The sequence below is a fragment of the Plecotus auritus genome (assembly GCF_963455305.1).
Source record: "Plecotus auritus genome assembly, chromosome: 6".
Taxonomy (NCBI): Eukaryota; Metazoa; Chordata; class Mammalia; order Chiroptera; family Vespertilionidae; genus Plecotus; species Plecotus auritus.
This window is the reverse complement of record NC_137773.1, coordinates 3,082,980-3,107,547: the sequence shown is the minus strand read 5'-3', so window position 1 is coordinate 3,107,547 and position 24,568 is coordinate 3,082,980. Positions and strand designations below refer to the sequence as shown.

The 24,568-nt window shown below is 50.8% G+C and overlaps 1 protein-coding gene across 1 annotated transcript; it reads left to right on the top strand.

Annotated features, from left to right (window-relative positions):
- Positions 1 to 1,764: 1,764 nt before the first annotated feature.
- Positions 1,765 to 23,030, top strand: RAC1 (Rac family small GTPase 1). Its single transcript, XM_080676355.1, has 6 exons — positions 1,765 to 2,123; positions 10,941 to 11,012; positions 13,789 to 13,906; positions 20,102 to 20,164; positions 21,025 to 21,184; positions 21,469 to 23,030. The coding sequence occupies exons 1-6, from the start codon at positions 2,089 to 2,091 to the stop codon at positions 21,597 to 21,599; spliced, it is 579 nt and encodes a 192-aa protein (XP_080532481.1). The 5' UTR covers positions 1,765 to 2,088; the 3' UTR covers positions 21,600 to 23,030.
- Positions 23,031 to 24,568: the final 1,538 nt, after the last annotated feature.

The window sequence follows — 24,568 nt, the reverse complement described above, 5'->3', positions numbered from 1 at the left end:
TCAGTGGCTGAGCGTTGACCTATGAACCAGGAGGTCACAGTTGGAGTCCCCGGCAGGTGCCCTGACCTCTCCGTCCCCAGGGTGGGGCGTGCAGGAGGCAGCCAGTCAAATAATTTTCTCTCATCATGGATGTTTCTCTCTCTCTCTCCCCCTATCCCTGCCTCTTTGAAATAAATAAAAATATGTTTTAAAAAATTTATGGAGGGCCCTAGCCAGTTTGGCTCAGTGGATAGAGCGTCAGCCTGCGGACTGAAGGGTCCCAGGTTCGATTCCGGTCAAGGGCATTTGCCCATTTGTGGGCTCCATCCCCAGTAGGAGGTGCGCAGGAGGCAGCCAATCAATGATTCTCTCTCATCATGGATGTTTCTATCTCTCTCTCCCTCTCCCTTCCTCTCTGAAATCAATAAAAATATTAAAAAAAAAAATTTATGGAGGGCTGAGTGAAAGGGACAGACAGCCTGTTAATAGCCGGGCACCGCTAACAAGACGGGTCCCATTCCTTGTTTCCATGTGAACTTTCTAGACTGGCGCCCACCGCCCATCCCAAGGAGCAAACGCTCCCGGCGGACGGGGCGCCTCTCCTACCCGGTGCCAATTCTTTAAAAAATCTATTTTCAATTGACTTCAGAGAGGAAAGGAGGAGAGAAAGAGAGAAACACCCAGATGAGAGAGAATCATTGACCGGCTGTGTCCTCACGCCCGCACCCGGATCCAGCCCGCACCCGGGAGCCAGCCCGCACCCGGGATCCAGCCCGCACCCGGATCCAGCCCGCACCCGGGATCCAGCCCGCACCCGGGATCCAGCCCGCACCCGGGATCCAGCCCGCACCCGGATCCAGCCCGCACCCGGGATCCAGCCCGCACCCGGGACCCAGCCCGCACCCGGATCCAGCCCGCACCCGGGACCCAGCCCGCACCCGGATCCAGCCCGCACCCGGATCCAGCCCGCACCCGGGACCCAGCCCGCACCCGGATCCAGCCCGCACCCGGATCCAGCCCGCACCCGGGTCCAGCCCGCACCCGGGGTCCAGCCCGCACCCGGATCCAGTCCGCAGCCGGGCCACGGCCCTGAGCCTGACCGGCCTCCGGGGTCACAGGTCGGAGCGCAGGTAAATCCGTTCTCAACCTCCATCTTTCTTCCCCCGAACTGTTTCCATGAAAGGGCCAGTCAAGTCCAGGGCTGCACGGTGCCTTTTCGTCCCTTTTCGTCCGGGCGCCGCTGCACGCGGTTAGACGCCACGGCCCGGGCCCTGGTCTTCTTTTCCCGCTGGAAATGGCCCCATGAGCCGCGCTTTTCCTAAGACGTCCAGCCGTGGACGTTAGCATTTCTGTTCAACGAAAGCATAGGACAGTAAAATGCTCCACGCATTAGAAATCATCGAAAACGTACACGCAAGGGGACACAGTTCGGCCCATTTTTGGAATAATGGTGCGGTGTATGGTCTTTATGGTTTTGGGTTCCGAATTTTCTAGAAGGTATCGTCATCACTTAAGTGACTGTTAACACACAGGAAGGACAGATCGACGCCCTTCTGCAGGCCTCGAGTAGGAGTTGGTCCGGGATAAAGTGACTGCTCTCCAAGCCCAATCCCGGCCTTCCGGGGCAGGGCAGGGCAGGGCAGGACCACGACCTCAGCGCGCAAAGATGGCGGCCTGCGCGCCCCGCCCTCCGCCCCTGGCGCCCGGCCGGAGCCGAGCTCTCCCGAGCGTGCCCGAGCGTCCTCGGCCGTGCCCGAGCGCTCCCGAATGCCCCCGAGCGCGCCCGAAGCCGAGAGGAGCTCCGGGAGCGCGCGGGCGGGAACGCCCCGCCCCTAGCCTGGGAGCGCCGGCGCCGGCGCGGGGAGGGACGGCCGGATATGAGTGGAGCGGCCATTTCCTGTTTCTCTGCAGTTTTCCCCAGCTTTGGGTGGTGGCCGCTGCTGGGCTTCGGCTTCCCGTTGGAGGAGGGCGAGGCGGCGTGGACAGCGGCCCCGGCACCCCACGCCCCGCCGCCTGCAGCCGCGCGCCCGCCCGCCCGCCGCGCGCCGAGCCCGCCGCTTCCCTCCTCATTCCCCGGCCGCCGCTGCCGCGGCCCCCCGAGCGGCCCAGATGCAGGCCATCAAGTGTGTGGTGGTGGGAGACGGGTGAGTGCGCGGGCCGGGCCGCGGGTGGAAGCCGGGGGGCCGGGGCCGGGGCTGGGGCTGGGGCCGAGGGCCGGGGTGGGACGGGGCGGGCGCGCGCGGGGCCTGGGCTCCGGCCTCTTGGGGGCGCGGGCCGCCACCCCTGCCCGGGACCCCGCGGCGCGGGCCTGGTTCCGGCCCTGTTCTCTCTCTTTTTTGGTGGGGGAGGGAGTCGCCGACGGCGGCCGGAGAGAAAAGTGAACTCCACCCTCCGCTTTCTCCCCGCGCCCGCTGACCGCCTGGCCACACGCAGCCGGCGGCGCTCCGCCACCGCCTCGCAGGCTGCGGATGGGCTGCGTGGGCTGAGTTGCCTTTCCTAAAAAAAGGACCCTGGGCTGGCTTTTCCATCAACCCCGGGGGCCCCTTGAGAGCGTCCGTGCGGCCCGGCAGTCGGTCAGTCGGTCCCCACTGACGAGTATTGCCTGGCTGGTTTGGGGGACCCTAAACTGATTGACCAGGGGTGTCCCCTTCCGCCACTTTTAGGATTCAAGAAATGACTACTTTTGCTCTTGGCGTGGAGAAACTTTTCAGATTCCATCAGCGAGGAGCTGGGTGTGATTAAAACGGTTTCTTGTTTGTTTTTTGAGGGTGGTGTGGTCATAACAAGAGAGACATTGGCCTTGGCTTCTTGCGTTGGGTCTGGGGTGTAGCAGAGCCGGCAGCCCCGGGGCGGGGAGGCCCGGACTCCAGGCTTTTCTTTTCATTACTGTGTGTGGTGGTCACGGGCCTGGAACACAAGACTTGTCTTATGCAGCTTTTTTCTCCCATCGAGACAAGAATCTCAGTGTAATCCGAGCAAAAGTGTGCGTCTCCGCATCGCTCGAGTAGTTCAGCGCGAGCAGGGAAGCCGCGAGCGTGACTGCCAGCCAGTCTGCTGCCGCTCAGGATGCCGCTGGTAACGCTTTCGGACTCGGGCAAATGGACTCGGGCAAAGTCGAAGGAAGCGTTCTGGCCTCGCTCTTCCTTTCGATTACTGCTCCCCGGACTCGTCACCGGGACTGGCGTCGCTTTTCTGCCCCCGTGAGTTGAGGAGTTCTCAGTGCATTTCGGTCATTGTTGTGGACAGTTGACATTGTTTCTCTGAGTTTAAAAAAAAAAAGTCAAATTGCTGATGTCTTAATATAGTGCCACAGCGTGTCATATTCCCATTGGAAAATGTTTAAAACTAAACCATAAGCCGGCAGGTATGTTACAGATGAAATAAATGTGCTGTTGGGAGTGGCTTGACTAGTCAGAGGACTTGTTGAATGCCTCGTTTGGGGTCTGGGTCCTTCAGATCCGGCCCCACCGCTTAGGAGGAAGCCCTGGAGCTGTCACTCATCCCCCCAAGGGAGGGCCCTCAAGGGGAAGTTGTGAGGGTTAAACAAGATGCTGGATATTAAGTGCCTCCCAGATGCTTAATAGGGGCCAGCTGACCCAGCTACGATGGCTGTTTCTGATGCCCGAGGCGCTGCGGGGCTCTGTGAAGGAGTGTTGGGCATAAAACACAGTTCCTAGCCTTGAGTTTTTGAGTTTTTGAAATACTGCGCTTGTGGATGTTGACGAGGGCTAAATGATAGTGGGAGTGGAATGTACCTTTAAAAAAAGCTTGAAGCTGTGTTTATTACGTAGCGGACAGCATGTGGCAGACATTACTTCCGTACAAAACTTAGATACCAATTTCCCATACCCAAACTATTTTCCTGCTTTCACCCAAATGAAGTATGTTCCTGGTGATAAAGTTGGAATGTTCTTTTATTGACAAATTGTTAGAGCCTTAAGTGTGGGTCTACGTTTGGTGGAGCTAAGGAGTCAATGCGTGGAATTTCAGGCAATTAAGGGCAGTTTAAGCAATGAAGGCAAACAGGTTCCACAAATTTCAAGCTTCCTCATTTTCAAAATGTTCTTGGGAATTCTGGTTAAAAGCTAAGTCATAACCATGGGGTTTTTGTTCGTTTGTTTTTATTTTTATTTCCAGTGTTTAATTGGGTGTGCACGTCGACATGATGTCAGTTTGGACTCATTAAGTCCCATGTCATGACCGTGTTATAACCTGGGTGAATTAATCCATATTCTTCTAATGGGTTATTTCCTATATTGTGATTTTTTAATTGCATTGACTCTAAACTAGGAGATAAAATTTGATACTTTTTTATTTGAAGGCAGTCCTTCCTGAACACGGGGTCTGTCACCTTTATTTGGGGCACCTCTGCCCTAAGACTGTCGCTCAGCTTCTGTAAGGCAGCATCTCACATTCAGGTGCTTACAAACCATCTTTAGTGGTGGTGTTCTGGCTTTGTTTTACTAGAAGGCTAGGAGCGAGCGACTTGAAGCCCTCATTGCTCTCATTCTACACGCTGGTGTCCAGATTGGGCTAGTAGCCTCTGCAGCCCAGTGTCTAATTTAGATCCTGCTGCCAGGGGTTGTTTTTAATGGAGCATGAAAAATTCATATATGTATCATGCCTTCCATGGAATCATCTTTTTTTTTTTAAGCTTCATGGATTGTCCTTAAGTATTTCGTTTTGAGGCATAGCGTGCCATATTTTTGACCTATTGTCAAGATGTTTGAAATCCTCACTGACTTCCAAATTCAGGTTGAGTATACGACTGATCGTGGTTGGTAAAATGACACATAATGCCTTTTTTTTTTTTTTTTAATGTGTCATCCTTTATTATAGCCATAGCTTATTCAGTCATTCTATCGGATAGTTAGGTCGTATATGATTAAATTTTTTTCTTTTGTGAACTAATTTTTTAAATTGGATTTATTGGTGCGACATTAGTTAATAAAATTATAGGTGTTCAACTCTATAATACATCATCTATATATTACATTGTGTGTTCAGCCTCCCCCGCCCCCTTTTTTCCTCTGGTAATCACCATACTGTTGCTTGTGACTGAGGTTTTTTTAATTTTTTAAATATATTTTTATTGATTTCAGAGAGGAGGGAAGAGGGAAAGAGAGAGAAACATCTATGAAGAGAGAGAATCATTGATCGACTGCCTCCTGCACACCCCACACTGGATTTGAGCCCGAAACCCAAGCATGTGCCCTGACTGGGAATGGAACTATGACCTCTTGGTTCATAGGTTGATGCTCAACCACTGAGCCACAGTGGCTGAGCTAATTTTTTTTTTTTTTAATTTTGCTTAATCCCTTTACCTTTTTCACCCAGCTTCCCACTACCCCTCCCCTCTGACAGCTATTTCAAATTACAATCGCAGTAAAAATTTGGTTTAGTAGAGGAGGGTCAGGAATCCATTTTTAAAAACTTTAAATCCACCTTTTATGATGTTCTGTCTTTGCATTAGTCATCTATATTTTTTGTTGTGGGTTTTTTTGGGTCAGCCATCTACTGTTTTGGTACTTAACTGCTTTTCACCTCGGCATCGCCAGGGAGCTCCGTCTTATCACGGTCTGCTAGAAAGGAGCTGCTTTGTCAGGAACCCTGCTACCGGTTCCAGATTGGCAGTTAACAGATGTCGTCAGAAGGAATGTTATTCCTCCAAATCTTAATATGAGCAAATCCAAACACATAGAGCAGTTGAAAGAATTGTGCAGTGAACTACATGTGTACATGGGTACCACCACTTGGATTCTGTCATCAACATTTTGCTCTCTTTGCCGAAACCGGTTTGGCTCAGTGGATAGAGCGTCGGCCTGCGGACTGAAAGGACCCGGGTTCAATTCCGGTCAAGGGCATGTACCTTGGTTGCGGGCACATCCTCAGTGGGAGGCGTGCAGGAGGCAGCTGATCGATGTTTCTCTCTCATCGATGTTTCTAGCTCTCTCTCCCTCTCCCTTCCTCTCTGTGAAATATCAATAAAATATATTTTAAAAAAAACAACATTTTGCTCTCTTTGCTTTGTCACATGTCTCCCATTATTGGAGGGAATGTTTAAAGGCAGTGTACTAGAGAAGTTGATTTTGAAGGAGACTGAGGGTGATAGACAGATAAAAATTGTTGTTTTGAGCCTAGCTGGTGTGGCTCAATGGACTGAGCATTGTCCTCTGCACCAGGAGGTCACTGGTTCTATTCCCAGGTCAGGGCACATACCCGGGCTGTAGGCTCCATACCTGGTAGGGGGCATGCAGGAGGCAGCTGATTGATGTTTATCTCTCATTGATGTTTCTATCTCTCTCTCCCTCCCCTTTTCTTTCTAAAAATCACTAAAAACATATTTTTAAAGATTCTTGTTTGAACTCTTACCTTCAGCTGACTCACATATCAGCTTATCCCCGGGTTAGGCTTGGTGGTTCTAGAATCTAGAAGGAGGTCTGAGTAAAGGCTGCTTCAGACTTAACTCTGTTATAGGCAGTGTCTTCAGCTTTGACTGTTCAGAAACTACACGGAATATGGGTTGTTTTGAAGCCTCCATTGGTGATAATTAGTGGCTTTCTATAAGTTGGTTGTGATGTCTTGTTGTAGCAGAACATCAGAATTTCTGTTTGTGTTTTGTTTTTGTAGCATGAAATGACTATTCATATATTTTCTGAACATATCCTGTGCATAGTTATGCATTTACTGAAGGCTTACTGCTAGATCCTCATTCCCAATTCCCAGTGCAAGTTGAGGCCTTTCAATTCAGGATCTTTAATTTTTTTTAGCTTCCTGGGTTTGATACTTTTTTTTTTTAACATGAAGAAATCGCTGATGTTTCTAGATTATTGATCATTAAAAAAAAAAGTTTTGGCCCTGGCCAGTGTATTCAGTGGTTGGAGCGTCGGCCCGTGCATGAAAGGGTCTCAGGTTCGATACCATGGTTGCAGACTCAATCCCTATCCCTGGTCGGGGTGAGTTCTGGAGGCAATCAATTGATGTGTCGCTTTCACACCCATGTTTCTCACACCCGCCCTCCTCCCCCCATAATCAATGGAAAAAAATACTCTCTTGTGAAAGTTTTGCTTTATAGATTTCAGGAATTAACAGTGAAATTTGTCCAAAATATTTTTAAGTAAAGTTTCCTTAAAATTCTAATGGAAAAATGAACATAATAGGAACAAGTTACTGGGTTTAATCTTAGTTATTTCTCTTAGATGGGGCAGGTGCACAGGTAGGTTAAAGAAAAAGTGCTCGTGTGAAAGTCCTTCCAGTGGACTCATGTTCATTTTCTACAGTTGCATCTTTCAAAGATTAAAAAGAGGTTGAACTGAGCAGTTAATATATAAAATTGGAAATTCCACAGCAAATAGTAACTTCCTGAAATTCTGCAGCAGCATCAGTCCAGGCTGTGACCAAATACAGCTCCATTCTTCCTGTGGGGAAAGCTGTGATTCCGCCTAGAGCCAGTGTTGACTTTGGCTTCTGGTCTTTATTTGTGGATGTGTTTAAAAGGAGTGAATAAATACGCTAATAGGAGGTAAATAACTGTTTCCTTTTTCTTTTTATCTGTTTTTAAAAATTAAGTAAATATTTCAATAAAAGGTTGGACATGTACTTATTTAAAAAGTTATAATTTTATAATTATCTTATAGGATGCAGATTTGTAACAAATAACTGCTAATAAAATTTCAGTCAATATCAGGTTATGTCTTTACCTTGAATTCCTTTATAGTTCAACCTTTCAAAAGATACCGCCTCAGCTGAAGAGAAAGTTTCAGGAAAAGAAAGTTCAGGGTGCTGAAAGCACAGTTGGCCATCTTTACAGTAATGGCTCTGTTCCTCAGATATAGAGAAGAGACTTAGGCCAGGATCTTAAAGGAAGTGCTACTACATTTTAACAGGGAAGTAAGATTTTTTTAGAATATATTTTTTATTGATTTTTAGCGAGGAAGAGAGAGTGTAGAGAGTGCCTGGGAAGGCACATGAGCTAATTGTCGGCTGAGTCCAGTGGCATTGGCAGAGCCATGTGCTGGGAAACGTACCGTGCCAGAGACAGGTATGTTGTCAGCCTGACCCTTAGCTCCGGTGCCAGGGGGTGGGTTTCATTATCCAAGTTCAGCCAGGCGCAAGGAACCAACCAACCTAATTATCCGTGCTCAGCCAGGAGTGACAATTACAAAGAAGCCCCAAGAATGAAGAATTGCAGCTTGACCTTTAACCATGATTTCACATAATTTCCTTTGGTTTAAACTCGAGTAAAACTTCCTGAAATCGTGCTGTCTACAATAAGTGCGCTGCACCAGCTCTGGGTCACTGTCTCTCCATCAGAGGGCAGTGTCCTACCTGGTCCCAGCTTTCCCTACTGTCTCTGTGTCTCTCTCTTTCTCAATCCCCAGCCGCCCCTACTCAGGAACTCGTCTGCTCTCTAGCCGTGCTGGTGGCTGTAAAGAGAGAAAACTTACAGGAGAGGGAGAGACATTGATCGGCTGCCTCCTACACGCCCCCTACTGGGGATTAAGCCCGCAACCCAGGCATGTGCCCTGACTGGGAATTGAACCTGCAACCTTTCCGTGTACAGGACGACACTCAACCAACTGAGCCACACGGGCAGAGATGAAAGTTAAAATCCTCATAGCTGCTTATCCTGGACATTAAGTGACAATAACTGTGAACATTTTTGCACGACATTTGTAATTTTGAAAAGAGGTCCATTTATCATAGCCTCAGACTCCGCTCTCTTCCTCAGCTACCACATCCAACCCATGGCCGAGCCATGCTTGTCCTGCCTCAAGTCTAGGCAGCTCTTGAAATGCCCCCCTCTCTTCACCCTGAAAGGCCCTCTTGGTCCAGACTACCTGGGGTAGGTACTGGGATTGAGCAGCTGCCGCTCCTTCCTTCTTTTCCTGCTTCAGGGTCCCAGCTTCCTCAGTCTTCTCTCCAAGCAGCGTTCAGAGTCTTCTAAAAATGCAAACCTAGTGGTTTCTTGGCAACTAAAAACATCTGTGACTTCCCAAGTGGGATAAAGTCCATGTTCCTAGCAAGAAGATGACAGTCTCTTCCAGTTTTCCTCTACCACTTGCTTCCTATTCCCGTGTTCTTTAGTCATTCTGGGCTTCTTTTAGCCTGGGTGTTCTCCCCATCTGCTGTTGCTTTTGTCTAGAATAATCCTCCCTGTCGTGTCCCTCCTTCCCCTAAGTCTCCGCATACGCTGCAGCCTCCTCTAACTGCCCCCAAGACTAGGTTAGCTCTCTTGCTGTATGTTTCCAGAGCATCTTTGATAACACTGTTGCACCTATAATTTTTTTTATCATGACTACATTCTTCATTTTTTAATTACTGCATCAATTCCATGAGGTCTCATTTGTTGCAGCACCTAGTATACTTCCTGGCATAGCACACAATTTGTTGGTACAGGTTCAAATTGAATTAAGTAATGCTCACAATAGTTTTGTGATGGAGTTGGAAGTTTTGCATCCATATTGCAGTTGAGAAAACTGGAGGCATAAGGAAGTTGAAACTTACCCCAAAATTCCAGCCAGTAAGTGATAGAGTTGGCCATGGGCGGAGCTCAAATCCAGGGTAATGACTTCAAGTCTTAGGCTCCTGCTCGTACAGGTTTATTTTGACATGCTAAGCTTTTAACAGAATGTATGGCCAGTGAGTCATCTCTGTTTAGAAAGCCTTTAGGAATTGGAAGCTACCTCCTGATGATATAATGTTTGACTCTGTTAGGTCTTTAGGGTGGGGAGCCCCAACTTTTGTTAAACCCTACGTAATGTTACAAGTGAAACAAGTATTGGCAAGACTGGATGGGCCTGTAATCGGCCCTCGTTGAGAGGTTTTTGCCTTAAACCAGGAGTGCAGGGAAAATAGAAGCGCACCTAGCTTCGTATGTGATTCCTAACTTATAGTAGTTGAGGTTGGACAACAGAGTCTTACAACTCGGAGTGCCGGTGTGTCCTCGGAACTGTGGTCAGCCTGTGAGGACGGCAGGGAGGTGGGCATTTGCTAAACTATTAGGAGGCCAGGGACATGGGCTCTAGAAGTCCTGAAGTCATCCTAGGAATGTACAGTTTTGGCTAATGGTGCAGTAACTTTAAATTTTAGGTGATGTTCTCGTGAAAAAAAAATTTTTTTTTAAATGATTGGGAGACTTCCAATGCCAGACTTCCGCTTGATGGTGCACTGTACCCGTTACCAGCCAGGAGGTCTTCCTTCTGTGGAGCATTCCTGCAGAGTCTCTCGCTTTCTCCTCCTCGCAGCTGCTGGCAAGTGTACTCCAGCATCCCTGAGCTATTCATTAACCCCGGATTATACTGTGTTAGCTGCTCTGAAAGCTTGTGGTGATATGTGAGGACAGAGGGTGGGGAGGTGGCAAGTGAATGCAGATGAGTTAAAGGGAGAATAGTTCTGTGTGGTGGTTATGACTAAGCACTCTGGGAAGAGAGCAGTCATTACTGATTGCCAGGGGGACGGCTTCAGGAAGGTGGTGGAATTTGAGCTGCCACTCAGAGGCAGCACAATCTATTACTTAGCAACACATTAGAAGTGGCAGAGGAAGCTGTGTTTGCATATTAGTTTCATCAAAATCACTTCAGTTTAGAATTGACGATTCTTGGATGAGAGATTTTACAGATGGTCACAGGAAAGAATTTCCATTTGAAAATCGTGTTTCTCTTGAACTTTAAGAGCTGTTTCTGACTGAGTGCTGACACCGCGTACCTAACCAGAATGTGAAGGCTCCTGACTGCCTTTCTGAAAAATTCTAGTTCGTTCAGTTTAAATTTCAAGATAAAAATACATGTGTAATGTTAAATAAAAGGTTATAGAAACAGTTTTCTTTAATGCTAGGTACTGGTGTATACTCCTTGATTTTTCTATAAATTATTTTAACAGAATAATGAAAACTAGGATTGCATTCATGTTAACCAAGCAACTTATACCTTTTTTTTCTCTCTCTCTCTCTCTCTCTCTAGAGCTGTAGGTAAAACTTGCCTACTGATCAGTTATACTACCAATGCATTTCCTGGAGAGTACATCCCCACTGTGTAAGTATCTCAAGTTAAACTGGGAATTAACTCACCTGTGATGTTTTCAGACACCTTTGACCTTTGTTTTGCTCCTTCCATGAACAGATAGGATTGCTTTTCCTTTCAAACATTCACCAAAGTCTAGGTATTTGGGCTTTTAAAAAAGTACTAATATAATGCAGTTTGCACACAGCGATGAAGCACACAGCCTTCCTAATTGAGTCTAGACGTGTAGGAACTACAAGGAATGTAAACTGACTGAAGTACGAGGCGGGGCAGTGTCCGGTTCAGATGCATGTGGCTCTATGGGCTCCGTGCAGGCTCGGGGAACTGGCACATGACCTACTCCGTTAGGTTGTAATTGGTCTTTTCTGGCAAGTTCTCCGCTGGTTACATGTCACTGTTGAGTTACGGGGCTTTGGAATTTAAACCAGGGTGTGTTTGGGAGTGAGCGTACAGGAGGGTGGAATTGGCTACTGAGCTGCTTATTCCCTGTTGGCAGCAGAATTGGGTGGAGATAGCAAAGTGCTTCTCTAATGATGGGGTTACTAGGGAGCCCCATGTAGCCTGCCTGGCCTCGCAGCACCACCCTGTGGTCACGCTGAACTTTGTTTTCCCGGCTTCCCTCCGGGTGGAGAGGAAACACCTCAAGTCCCATCTCAAGCACAACGCTCACACTTAGGTGCTCCCTGAAGTGTCTTGTTGCATATTTTAATACTAGTGGCCCAGTGCACGAAATTCATACACGGGGGGGGGGGTGTTCCCCTCAGCCCAGCCTGCACCCTCTCCAATCGGGGACCCCTTGGGGGGGGCATCTGTCTCGCAATCTGGGACCGCTGGCTCCTAACCACTCACCTGCCTGCCTGCCTGATCGCCCCTAACTGCCCTCCCCTGCTGGCCTGATCTCACCCCCAACTGCCCTCCCCTGCCGACCTGATCTCATCCCCAACTGCCTTCCCCTGCCAGCCTGATCTCGCCCCCAGCTGCCCTCTGTCTCAGCCCCCCACCACCATGGCTTTGTTCGGAAGGAAGTCGGACATCCGGAAGATGGCTGGTCGACCCGGTCTAATTAGCACATTACCCTTTTATTAGTATAGGTAGATTATATAGGATAGGATTGCTTAAATGGGGAGGAAAAGCCTTTTACAGCAGGAGGAGATGCTCTTGGCCAGGCGTCCTCAAACTACGGCCCGCGGGCCACATGCGGCCCACCGAGGATATTTATCCAGCCCGCCGGGTGCCGCTTCCTGTCCTGCTTAGCAGCCGACGCGTCCCGGGCCCACAGTGCGCATAGGAATTTGTTCATAGTTTTGTTTTTTTTTTTCAACTATAGTCCGGCCCTCCCAACGGTCTGAGGGACAGTGAACTGGCCCCCTGTTTAAAAAGTTTGAGGACCCCTGCTCTTGGAAGACGAAAATACATAATCCCATGTTGCCAGCCATATGCACTATGCTGCCAATCCGGTCATCACAAAATTGAACCGCTTTCTTACACCTTATACCAAACAGCTGTTGCCCTTAAAACCCCTCCTCAGCCCCCACCTTGGTTCTGCCATTGCAGTTCACCCAGATTAGGTTCTGATTGGTTGGTTTCTATGCCAGTCAGCATCAAAAGCTCCGCCTCCTAGGCAGCCATTGGCTCCTCACACGACCCAGATTTGGTTCTGATTGGGTTGGTTTCTATGCCTGATCAGCAGCCCCTGTGAGGCCTGGAGAGAAAGAGAGAGGCAAGGGCTGATCAATAGCTGCCATGGAGGCTGCGGATCAGACCCTGCTTCTCTGTCCAGGCCTCTCTCTGGGCCTGATCCGCAGCCCCCTCGGCAGTCAGTGCTGGGTTGCCACGGCAACCCAGCACTGACTGCAGGACTGACTTCAGTCGGTGGAGCCTTCGGTCATTATGGACCCTGGGTTTTTATATATTAGGATCAGTGGAATCACACTGTCCTGAACTTATGGTAGCGACTGTCCTTATCCACACATGTAGATAGAGCTAAGCCGTTAACAGCTCTTAGGACTTTGAACTGCTATAGTTGATGAACCCTGGTCGTTTTCTTGGCATTACACACAGTTCTGTGTTAAACATCATAAACATCATTACGATACTCGTAATTTTTGTCAACCTTATTTTCCCCTATTAGCCTGTAGGCTTTTTTGGTCTTCCTCCTATAGTTAACCGGTTTTTGTGTAGCAGCTTCCAGGTAATTTAAACGTGTGCAATCCAGTACATTCACTTTGAAAACGTTATGCGATGGCTTCTCAGAACCCCTCCACGCGCTGGTTGCGGGCGTGGGTGATCAAGACTTGACTCAGCCCAGCCTGCACAGCGGGTCTGCGGAGGCACAGCCCCAGCCGTGTGCCGTCTTGTTGAGAGTGAGTCAGACGTCTGTGAAAAACTCAGCAGCGGGATTTGAAAGAGGGACCAGATTTACATTCTATTTCTTCCTGGGGAGGAAAGCCTTAGTGTTCTCTTTAGTAAAAGCAAAAGCTTTTTATTGCTGACAGTAACTTATTTCCGTTACATTGGTAGCGTTCCTTTGTTTCTCAGGCATTTTCCCAAGCTGTGCGATATTTCCCTCACACTCCACCCCGTTTTCCCTCCACTTCTTAGCTCACAGGTGTCTCCTTGGGCCTGCAGGAGGGGCCTCTGCTGGCCTGGCGGCCTCCAGCCCCTCCCCCCGCCAGCCTTCTCAGCACCACTTCCTCTGGGACCCCAGCTGGGAAAGCCACTCGGGTCCTGGACCTGGGCCTTATGCTCCAAGGCTAGAGACTAACAATTTTTTCTCCGTATTTTACAGCTTTGACAACTATTCTGCCAATGTTATGGTAGATGGAAAACCGGTGAATCTGGGCTTATGGGATACTGCTGGACAAGAAGATTATGACAGATTACGTCCCCTCTCCTATCCGCAGACAGTAAGGACCACGAGTGACTTTTTCTTCTTTAAGATTTTTATTTGATTTCTAGAGGGAGGGGAAGGGAGACGGAGAGAGCCACTTGTGTAGGTTTCTTACCTGCATCATTTGCTTCCCTTGTTACATTTTGTTCTTCCTTTTAAAAGTGCGTTTTAAAACCATTTTGGAGGCTCAGTCACCAACTGACAAACATGGTAGAGGGGCATTTGAACAAGTTCTTGGGTTCAAACCCCGCTCTCCCTCTTACTGTGTAACCTCGGGCAGCTGTCTTCCTCTCTGTCCTCACCTCTTTCCTCGGAGGGTTAGCTGAGTCAGTGGCGTGAAGCGGATGGAACAGTCCCAGGCACGGCAGAGCCCTCCAGTGTAGCGGCTGTTAGGCGTCCCCTCGTTCGCATGCAGGTCTGGAGACCTCGGCTCAGAGTCACCCATCCGCCCAGCAAGCCAGGTGGCCAGAGGGGTTAAGGGTCAGGTCAGGGAGACAGCTGGAGGAGGCAGGCTTTGATCCTTTGATGGATCCTTCGCTTGGTTTACCCATCACTGTTCCTCGGTGGGTAGTGTGGGTGAAAAGAACCTAATTAGTCCCAGTCTACCCACATCTTGTTTTTGTTTTTAAATGAACTTCCTGTTTAGAAATGATAGTTTTAAACTTCTAAAAACTGCTTTTCCCAGGCAGCAGTCACTGATTGCCTCTTCTGTTTTCTGCTGGAGAAATTGCCAAACACTGTTGCTTTGGGCTGTAGATTTTTGCTGCTTGTTCTTGAGCTAGATTCTGGTAACAGATCAAAACTATAAAATGGGAGGTTTGAATTGTATGATTTTTTAGTTTATCTACAACTAAAAATTAACAAAGTATTAAAAACCAGCCAAATCACCAAATGGTTTGGATTCTTCAGTATGTTTAGGAATCTATTCTATACCAGTGGGTGCTTAATAATGGTAGATTTTAAACGGGTTTGCAAACATACTGAGTTAAAGTCTCCTGACCCACTGGATACATCCGGAAGGGTGGGTAGGCTGTCCCTCCACCTCCTGTGACTCAGGGTGGGGCGCGGTCTTTTTCTCAGGGAGGCACTCAGGTGTGTCAGAGGTGACTTGGCAAGATTTCCGCTTCGTGTGCTCAGAGCACAGATCGCCACAGATCAGCCACAGATCGAATCGGCTGCAGGGAGGTGGCTGACAGCCGAGGGGGAGTTGCCTCCTGAGGGAGGGCTGGGACCTGCGCCTTCTGTGTCTCATTCCCTGTGAGGGGAAGGACTGTGTCCTGGCAAATGCTTGAACAGCGAAAGGAGTAGGCTGGGATTCTTGGGCTCCGGTAGCTCACCAATGCGGTGTGACGCAGCGCACCATGTGTTACACGGAGAGGGTGGGGGGGGGCGTTACTGAGGAGCAGAGGGGGAGCGCACCCTGCCAGCAGGCGGACACGCCAGCCTGGACTCCTTGCAGGTGAGGAAGGACGTCCCCTTGGCGGCTGAGGGCGGGTCCGAGTGTGGACGTGCCACTGTCCGGAAAGCCTCCTTCCCTTGAGCCGGCCGTGCCGTGCCGCCCGGAGGAGCGGGCCTTCGGAGGGCCAGGCTGGCGCCTGGTCTGCACGCCTGTTCCTGCTGCCCATCCGTGACCGCTCACACCCACGCTGCAAGGGCCGCTGGGAGACGTCTGATCTGTGGGTCCCAAAAAGAGACGCCCCGTTTCCTGAGGCACTGGGTGTGGCACCCTTCTCTGTGGGTAGCTCTGTGCAGCCAAGTTAACCTGTTTAAACCATTGGCTTCGACTTCATTCTCCAAAGGATGGTGAGCAAGGAGTCATCGTTGTCAGTGTAACTTGCCCTTCACGTTCTTACTTTTTCTATATTTTAATTGATTTTTTACAGAGAGGAAGGGAGAGGGATAGAAAGTTAGAAACATCGATCAGCTGCCTCCTGCACACCCCCTACTGGGGATGTGCCTGCAACCAAGGTACATGCCCTTGACCGGAATCGAACCTGGGACCTTTCAGTCCGCAGGCTGACGCCCTATCCACTGAGCCAAACCGGTTAGGGCAAGTTTTTTGTTTTGTTTTGTTTTGTTTTTTAAATATATTTTATTGATTTTTACAGAGAGGAGGGGAGAGGGATAGAGAGTTAGAAACATCGATGAGAGAGAAACATCGATCAGCTGCCTCCTGCACACCTCCCACTGGGGATGTGCCTGCAACCAAGGTACATGCCCTTGACCGGAATCGAACCCGGGACCCTTCAGTCTGCAGGCCGACGCTCTTTCCACTGAGCCAAACCGGTTTCGGCATTAGGGCAAGTTTTTATTTTTTCTAAGTGAAGTAATCCTTAGGGCTTTCCTCCCCTTCGATAAGTTACCTTTACGTTCTCCTTAAAAATGTAGCTTCTGCACAGTCACCTCCACCGGGTGTGCTCAGCACAGGGGTGTGCACACACAGCACTCAAGCCGTGTCGCACCTTGTGTCCACGCACTGCACGTGCCTGCCTGTTCCAGTGCTTAGCGGTGTGAGTGGGAATAGGTGTGACTTGTCAGTCACAGGGCCCGACCCTGTGTGGGTCACCCAGGTGGGGCGTGGCAGTACTTTGGTTTTCTGTATGTGCCCTGGCTTGAGAAGGGCTTGTAAGTACTGGCTAGGTTGCTGCCACATTAGACACCAAGAAAAGCGGTGGTGTGGAGCTGGGCCGTTGTGGTTTCCGAACGGCTGCGAGCTTGGCTGGGTTGGCTGTTGCAGCATCAGCGTCCTCAGCCAGTCTCCGGGCACAGCTGTGGTGAGCACGGGGGGCTGTCCCTCTGTCCTGAGGGACTCACCTCGGCGACTGGGATGAGCGTTGGGCAAGGGCTCAAGGAAGCGGGCGCGCTCGGCTTGGATGCTGGCGGGAAGCAGGGCCGTCGCATTGGGCATTGAGTGAATGTTGCCTGGAAGGTGAGGATGAAGGAGGGCTAGGGCTGTGGGTGGTAGTTGCTCTCCTCGGCTGGGAGGGGGCGGGTGGGGCTGTGTAGTTCGCACAGCGACCTCCTGTGCTCGTGCTTGGACACACCTGGGCAGTGAGGCGTCTTCCATTCACTTTGCGTTTGGTCTCCAGTCCAGCATGGCACACACTGGCCATGGGCGGGGTCTGGGAGATGGCTTTATGCCACCCAGCCTTGCCGTGGCGGAGCTGTGGGCGCCAGGCCTGCCCTCGCCGGGGCCCCCTTGCTCTGCGGATGGATGTGCCCTGGTGTTTTTCCGGAGCGTGGAAGCCTGTAGTAAAGAAGTGCTCCGAGCCTGGAAGTAACCAGGCGGAAAGCATTGGGAAGAGACCGAAGTGAAAGAAAGGAGTGGCAGCGCTGTGGAGCAGGGAGAGTCGGCATCCAGAGGTCTGCCCGCCTCGTTTTGTGGGTGGTACCACTGAGCCGTGGGCAGGCAGAGGACCGCTGCTGTGATGTTGACCGGCGAGGACAGGGTTAGCGGTACAGGAGTCAAGTCACCGAGCGCCTCGGCCCGGCCGTGTGGTCGGAAGTGCCCTGTGCTGTGAGGCACGGAATGGCCACGTCCAGAGGAAAGGTGGCCTGTGACCCGGGACCGCGCAGGTGGGATCAAGAGGCTGCAGGTCACACAGTGACCTGTGAGGACGGGAGGGTGCCGGGTGGCTGCCCACGGGTGGCTGTGCTGAGGAGCTACATGTCACAGGGACAGGCTTGTCACCAGGGATGGGCCGCGTGACGCTGCGGGCAGCAGGTGGAGAGCAAAGGTCTGAACAGCCGGTGCAAGGAGATATGCGTCTCAGAAGCAGGAGGAAGGGTTCCGCAAAGCCAGTCAGGCTGGGAGGGAACGGGCAGATGGTGTGACGTGAACGTAGGTTGGAGAACATCTTTCTTCATCAAAAAGGATGTCCTTAAAAACGGGGAAGGGTGCGGCAGATGTGGGTGGAGGCTGTCTGAAACGGCGTGTTCGTGGCCAGCCCCTAGGCGTCCCCGTGTCACCGTGGAGATCTGGCGCCACGTCCAGTTCTTGGGAGGACGGATCTTCCCCACGGCAGGGACTTAGGGGAGCTTTCATGGTCTCTTCACATTGGAAGTGAGAGGAGCTCGAATGAGACGAAAAGAAAGTAATTCTCTGTCCGCGCGTCCGGAGTGCCAGGGCTCTGTTGCTGGAAGAGCCAGTCTTCCCTTTTCTGTTGGGACAGAGGAGTGAATGGAAGCATTGTGATGAACACCCGAACGCTGCACTCGGGCCACACGGGGGGGGGGGGGGGGGGGGGAGGGCGGGGGGTTGAGGTCTCTGTGCAGCAACGCTGTTCCCGGAGGTGAGCCTGGCCCGCTTCCGGAGAGCCTTTCACCCAGAGGCCTGTCCGCAGACGGCGCCTCTCCGAGTGCTGCGGCCTCAGCCGCCGGCTGATGACTGAGACGGGGCTCTTTGGAAGGCTGCCCGCCGCGGATGGGGGCCAGTGGCAGGAAGGACGCGCTTTAACCCTTCCCTGCTGAGCACCTGCTTCCTGGGGTGTTGTCGGTGAGCTGCCGTGGGGAGGAGGAGTGCCCGTCTCCTCCCGTGTTTGCCTGCCCTCTGGCTTCACCATCCCCTCCCCCAGGTTGGTTAACTGTGGCTTTGGCATCAGTGGTCCCCGGTGGTCCGTGAGGTCCGAAAGGTGGGTGACCGCTGTGTTAGACCATTGGCTGCTGTTGGAGCAAAACCTCGGGCGGGTGGAGACAATTCTGCTGAAGAATAAATAACAGGCTGTGTTGATTGTATCTTCCTCCATTTTTACTAAACTCAAACCAAGTTCTCATGCATTACTAGGTTGGAGGAACGTATGGTAAGGATATAACCGCCAGGGGCAAAGACAAGCCGATTGCCGTATGTAAACCTTTCCGTCGCCTTCAGTGTCAGCTTCTCTGTCCTCTCGTTTCTTAGTGTCCTAGGACCTCCTGTTCAGCCTCACGTTTCTTGGGGTCTGCTTGATGAACCCTGCTTTGACTAGGGTGTGACCGTTTACCACTAGCTTGAATGAAAGCAGTTCCCCCTCCCGAGTGAAAGGGGGGCTCTCCCCAGGCTGGTGGAGATGGAGACGGGGCTCCGCCAGGAACCCCACTGCGGGCCCAGAGCCCAGCGGGGTGAGACTAACCGGGGCTGCCAGGGCCTCCTGCTGGTGCGCGGGCCTGTCGGGTGCGGCTGTGCGGGCGGTGAGCTAACCCACTCTGCTTGGTCACGTCTCATCCGCTGAGGTGGCTCTTGGACAAGCTGGTGCATGTGCTGGCATTAGAACTGTTCACAGAAAGCTGGTTGGTGGGGTTTCCTTCCTTCCCTTTCAGGTACAAGATAGCAGCGGGGGGTGACTGAGAGGGTTAGCCTGGGAATTGGGATTTCACCAAGTAACATAATTGCCTCTTTCCAGGAAAATGTTTTATAAAGTTAGCATTCTAGAAACTCGGTATTCTTTAACTCAAATAAGTATTTAGACTTTTTACACAGTGCAGAATGGGAGAGAATACCCAAATGTCTCACTGTAGCCCCACATTTTCCAGGTATTTGTTTAGCACCGACCCCGCCTGGAGGCCGCATTCAGGCGTGGGGAGCTCCCACAGCTCTTACAGCTCTCACAGCTAGACCGGCCTCCCTCCCGGGAAGGTGCTCAGTTAGCAGTGCTGGAGCCAGCGATCAGACCGGCCTCCCTCCCGGGAAGGTGCTCAGTTAGCAGTGCTGGAGCCAGCGATCAGACCGGCCTCCCTCCCGGGAAGGTGCTCAGTTAGCAGTGCTGGAGCCAGCGATCAGACCGGCCTCCCTCCCGGGAAGGGGCCCAGTTAGCAGGTGCTGGAGCCAGCGATCACAGGGTGTTTGTACCTCACAGGCAGGTGCGGCGCTTCCTGGGAAGCATGCCGTTGGAGATAATGTTTTGAGAAACGGACCAGGTTTTACGGAAATATTCTAGGGGTGCCTTGACCCTTGATTTTGTCCCCGTTAGGCTCCCCGTGGGAGTGGGGGTGATGGGAAGAGGCCTCCACAGCCTTAAGTAACTTGTAGCGTAGTTCGCCTCCGCGCCCCCTGCTCACCGTGCACGGGGGCTTCCGCCAGAAGCCACGGTGTATCCAGGGAGCTGGCTCTCGACACAGGCTGCGGGCGACAGTGCGTGCCTGGTCCCACGGCTCGTCCCCAGCAGCGTTTAGAAAGCAGAGTGCGTTCGTCACTGCAGACCGTCTTCTAAACGCCACCCTGTGTTCCGTTTTATAGGACGTGTTCTTAATTTGCTTCTCTCTCGTGAGTCCTGCATCATTTGAGAATGTTCGTGCAAAGGTAAGTGGATTGTTTTTTGTTTGTTTGTTTGTTGTTGTTTTTAGAAAACCTATTTTGTTAATAATGTCCCTCTCAGGAAGGAACTTTAGGAAATAAAAGACCATTCACTGATTGACATTTCCAGTTACTTACACTGGGTTCAGTAATTCTATTAAAGCACACCATCGGTGTCCTAAGTGTCTGACTGCAGCGCGTGGAGGTGCAGCTTCCGGCTGACTCAGTGCCGAGTGCAACCCCCCAGGAGGGGGCCCAGCGTCGCCCCCACCCCTGCACCTCTCAGACTCGGCGAGAAGGACCCTTGCCAGCGCCCTTGCTCCAGGCTCAGTGGGTGATGGCAGCGGAGCTGAGACCTTGGTGCAGATCTTTATTCTCACCCCTGCGTATACAGGGGGGGCACATGTAGTCGACAGTTGTGAGTGCACTAAATACCGTGTGTGTCATTAATTATCGCACATTTATTTGTATTACATCCGTCAGCGTACCTTTGCCCACCCTGTATGGAGTGTTTTCTGAGATGACCTGAGAACCTGACTCGTTTTACTAAAAACCAAGTGGTTTAGGGGGAGCCATCCCTGGCTCTTCCCCTCTCCGCTGCGGTCAGTAGTGCCTGCCCTGTAGGGCCACGAGTTTGCCTGCTTGCTGTCAAATAGCCAAGGGGGCCCTGTGGCCCAGGCTGCCCGTGGTCCTCGAAGGGAGTGAGTGGCACGTGTGAGCACGCTGGCGAGCAGGTGCCGTTTCTGCGTGAAGGCTGTCGGGCACAGTGACTAGAGGGCAGTTGACATTTTGGCAGCGGAGGACATGACTTAGGTGAAGGAAGCCAAGAAGGAGAGTGGTAACTCTTGTCCTTTCTTCGCCTCCAGTGGTACCCTGAAGTTCGACACCACTGTCCCAACACTCCCATCATCCTGGTGGGCACCAAGCTTGACCTTCGGGATGATAAAGACACGATTGAGAAACTGAAGGAGAAGAAGCTGACCCCCATCACCTACCCGCAGGGCTTAGCCATGGCCAAGGAGATCGGTATGAGCGCCTGCCTTTTCCGTGTGCTTCGCACTTGCTTCCCTTTTCCTGGGAGACGATTCCAGCCGGGGACGTGGAGCGTGTGTTCCTCCAGCTCAGGGTCTGGCTTGCTTTTGGGGAACCAGTTGGGGGAGCCCCGCCCGTAGTGTTCAGGCGAGGCAGCGGGGTTAGGGGTTGCTGTGCTGTGTCTCGCCTGACGAAGAAGGTGGCGGGGCCTGGGGGAGCGGCCTCCTTGTTGGGAGCGGAACCGTGGCCGAGTGCTGTGAGGGGCTGTTTCCCGGCAGGTGCTGTCAAATACCTGGAGTGCTCCGCGCTCACGCAGCGAGGCCTCAAGACAGTGTTCGACGAAGCTATCCGAGCCGTGCTCTGCCCGCCGCCCGTCAAGAAGAGGAAGAGAAAATGCCTGCTGCTGTAAACGCCTGGGCCTCGCCCGCCGCCTGGCCCCTGCGAACCTTTGTATGCTTTGCTCAAAACGATGGAGCCTTCGCACTCAATGCCAAGTTTTTGTTACAAATTAGCTTTTCCATAAAACCATTTTGAACCAATCAGTAATTTCTAGGTTTTATTTAAACAAATAAGTGTAAAGATTCAAACTTTCACATTCTATTAAAATGTAGCCCTAAAACGACAAGCTTTCCCAAAGCCTTATTTTTCAGAAGCCCCTGTTCTTGCTCAGATAAAGAGTTGCCAAAAGTCCTTGTGAACTAAGTTGCATTGTGTGCTAGAACACTAAGCACTAAACTGCTTAAAGGCTTGGTCCTGCCGAAGACGAGCCTCCACGTTAGGGAAGGCAGACACTTACTAATGAGTTCCACACGCAGCCTTCTTTACGGAACGTTGCCATTCATAATTTATCAACCCATGTTCCTTACCTAACATTGTACTGTACATCAGCTCTGGATTGGTCTTTATTTCGTAGTGAGATTTTAAACAATTCGTATGTTAGCTTTCGCTGAGATCGTGCACAGAACCCTTCCCCGCGTGTTCCTCTGATGAAGTATTCCGCTCTCGCGGGCACACTGGGGTGGAGTGTGGGGAACACTTGATGTGATCAAAGGATGAAGACAGTATTTGACAAAAGATGAAGTGGAAATTAATTTACACTACATTGTACGCGTAACAAACTGAATAAAAGTGTCACGGGTAAGATTTGAAAAGCTAGTTTCTGTCAAATGCAGTCGATGGTGGAAGTTGGTATTAATCAGTAAGTGTTTTTTTAAGATTTTCCTTTTTCTGAAACCTGTAATCGCTCCCACAACTGGGCATTTAATTCATCTTGGAACTGGTCATTCCCATAGCTGCTAACTTAGTGCTTTTCTTAGACCCCCTTCTCAATGAGCAATAGGCCTCCTTGTATAAAATCTTCCTTGATAATGCATTAGTTTTTTTGTAGATTAGTAAAGTGCATTCCTGTTTTCACGTTCTTTCATTCAAAGCTAATAAGTGCTTTCCTTAGTTTTCTAGTAACTAGATGTAAAAATCACGTGTTGCATCTCTACAGTTTTTTAAGTATTTTAGATATTAAACTCCAAGCCTTCTTACCACCGTCTTGCCAGATCCCAGCACTGTACCTTGGCCGCTGCCGGCCCCTCCGCCTCCCGTGTGGTCACGCTTCCTGTCGCTCTAACCATGTTCCTCTGGGTGGGAGGTTGTGACCTCGTGCTTGTGCTAACGACGTTCTGTACAGCTTACCACTGGCAAGAACACCACATTGGACCTTTCAACCACTAGAACAACGTTTTTAAATTGACGTTTGCAGACTTGTGGAGTGTTTTTACATTGATCTTTTGCTAATGCAGTTAGCAGTATGTTTTGCATGTATGACTTAATAAATCCTTGAATCCTATGACTGGTAATACTTGAGTTCTTGAGAGCTTGGGGAACGACCTCCTGGTGTGTCCATGTTCACGTGCCTTACTTTAAATTCCTAGGCTGTTGAAGATACTCATTTTCAATACCCTTTTCATGCTGGGGAACAGGGAGGGCCCCTCCAGGGGGCGACGAGGCGTGGGTGAGTCAGCAGACAAGGGTGGTTGGTTTCGGACCTATTGGTCGTCGGTGAGATACTCCCATGGTGCCCACCTTGGGGCGTGCGCGCGTGTGTGCATCCTCTGTGCATCTCGGGCCAGAGCTCTGGGCTGACAATGAGATGCTGGGACCACAGTTGGCATTCTGGTGGGGTTTCTGGAGCCTGAAGTTGTGCTGTAAGTAGTTAATGCTAGAATCCGGTTCCTAAATATTCTTTTTTATTGCTTTGGAAGACTTATTTTTGAGTTTCTTTTTAACCAAAGATAAACATGCTGTTTAAAGGACAAAGAGTTCTAAAAGCTTGCTGTAGAAATAGCAACCCTCCCCTTTTACACCCTCCCCAGAGGCAACTACTTTGAGTACTTTAGCAAATTTTTTATATTTGCCCCCATAATCTAATTCCAAATGCTTTTTTTGTTCACTAGATTACCAGCTTATTATAGAAGGCTGTAACTCAGCCAGATGGAAGAGATGCATGGGACAAGGTATGGGGAAAGAGAGTGGGGTTTCCATGCCTCCTTCCGGGGCCACGCTCCCCAACTAGCTACACGTTCACCAGCCCAGCACCTCTCGGGACCATCCTCCGGGTTTTGTTTTGTGTTTTTTTTTTAATTTTTTTTTTTAAAATATATTTTATTGGTATTTTACAGAGAGGAAAGGAGAGGGACAGAAAGCTAGAAACATCGATGAGAGAGAAACATCGATCAGCCGCCTCCTGCACACCTCCCACTGGGGATGTGCCCGCAACCAAGGTACGTGCTCTTGACCGGAACCGAACCCAGGACCCTTCAGTCCGCAGGCCGACGCTCTATCCACTGAGCCAAACCGGTTTCGGCCATCCTCTGGGTTTTTATGGAGGCCTCATCGCACGGCAGGACTGACTCAACCCGCTGATGCTGAATCAGCTGCCAGCCCCTCTCCGGGGGTCAGTCTAAATCCTGTGCTTTTATCAGTGGTTGGATTTTTCTGTTTCAGCCATTCCCGGGGACATTCCCACCGTGGGAGATCTGAGGGCTGTTTCCCAGCTATTCCCCCGGCCCAGCGCCTCTCCCGTTCCCTCAGTATGGCTGTTGTGGTTGGTGCTCGTTATTTAGTGTCTGTATTATTGCTATGTAAATGCAGCCGAGCCTCCTGTGTGTGCCTTCACTGGGAATTGAACCGGTGACCTCTCAGTGCATGGGACAAAGCTCAAGCAATTGAGCCACACTGGCCAGGGCAGGCTTATGTTGTTGTTGTTAATCCTCACCTGAGGCTATTTTCCCATTGCTTTTTAGGGAGAGTGGAAGAGAGAGGAAAAGACAGAGAGGAACACATCAATTGGTTGCCTCCTGCACAAGCCCTGACCAGGGCCCGGGC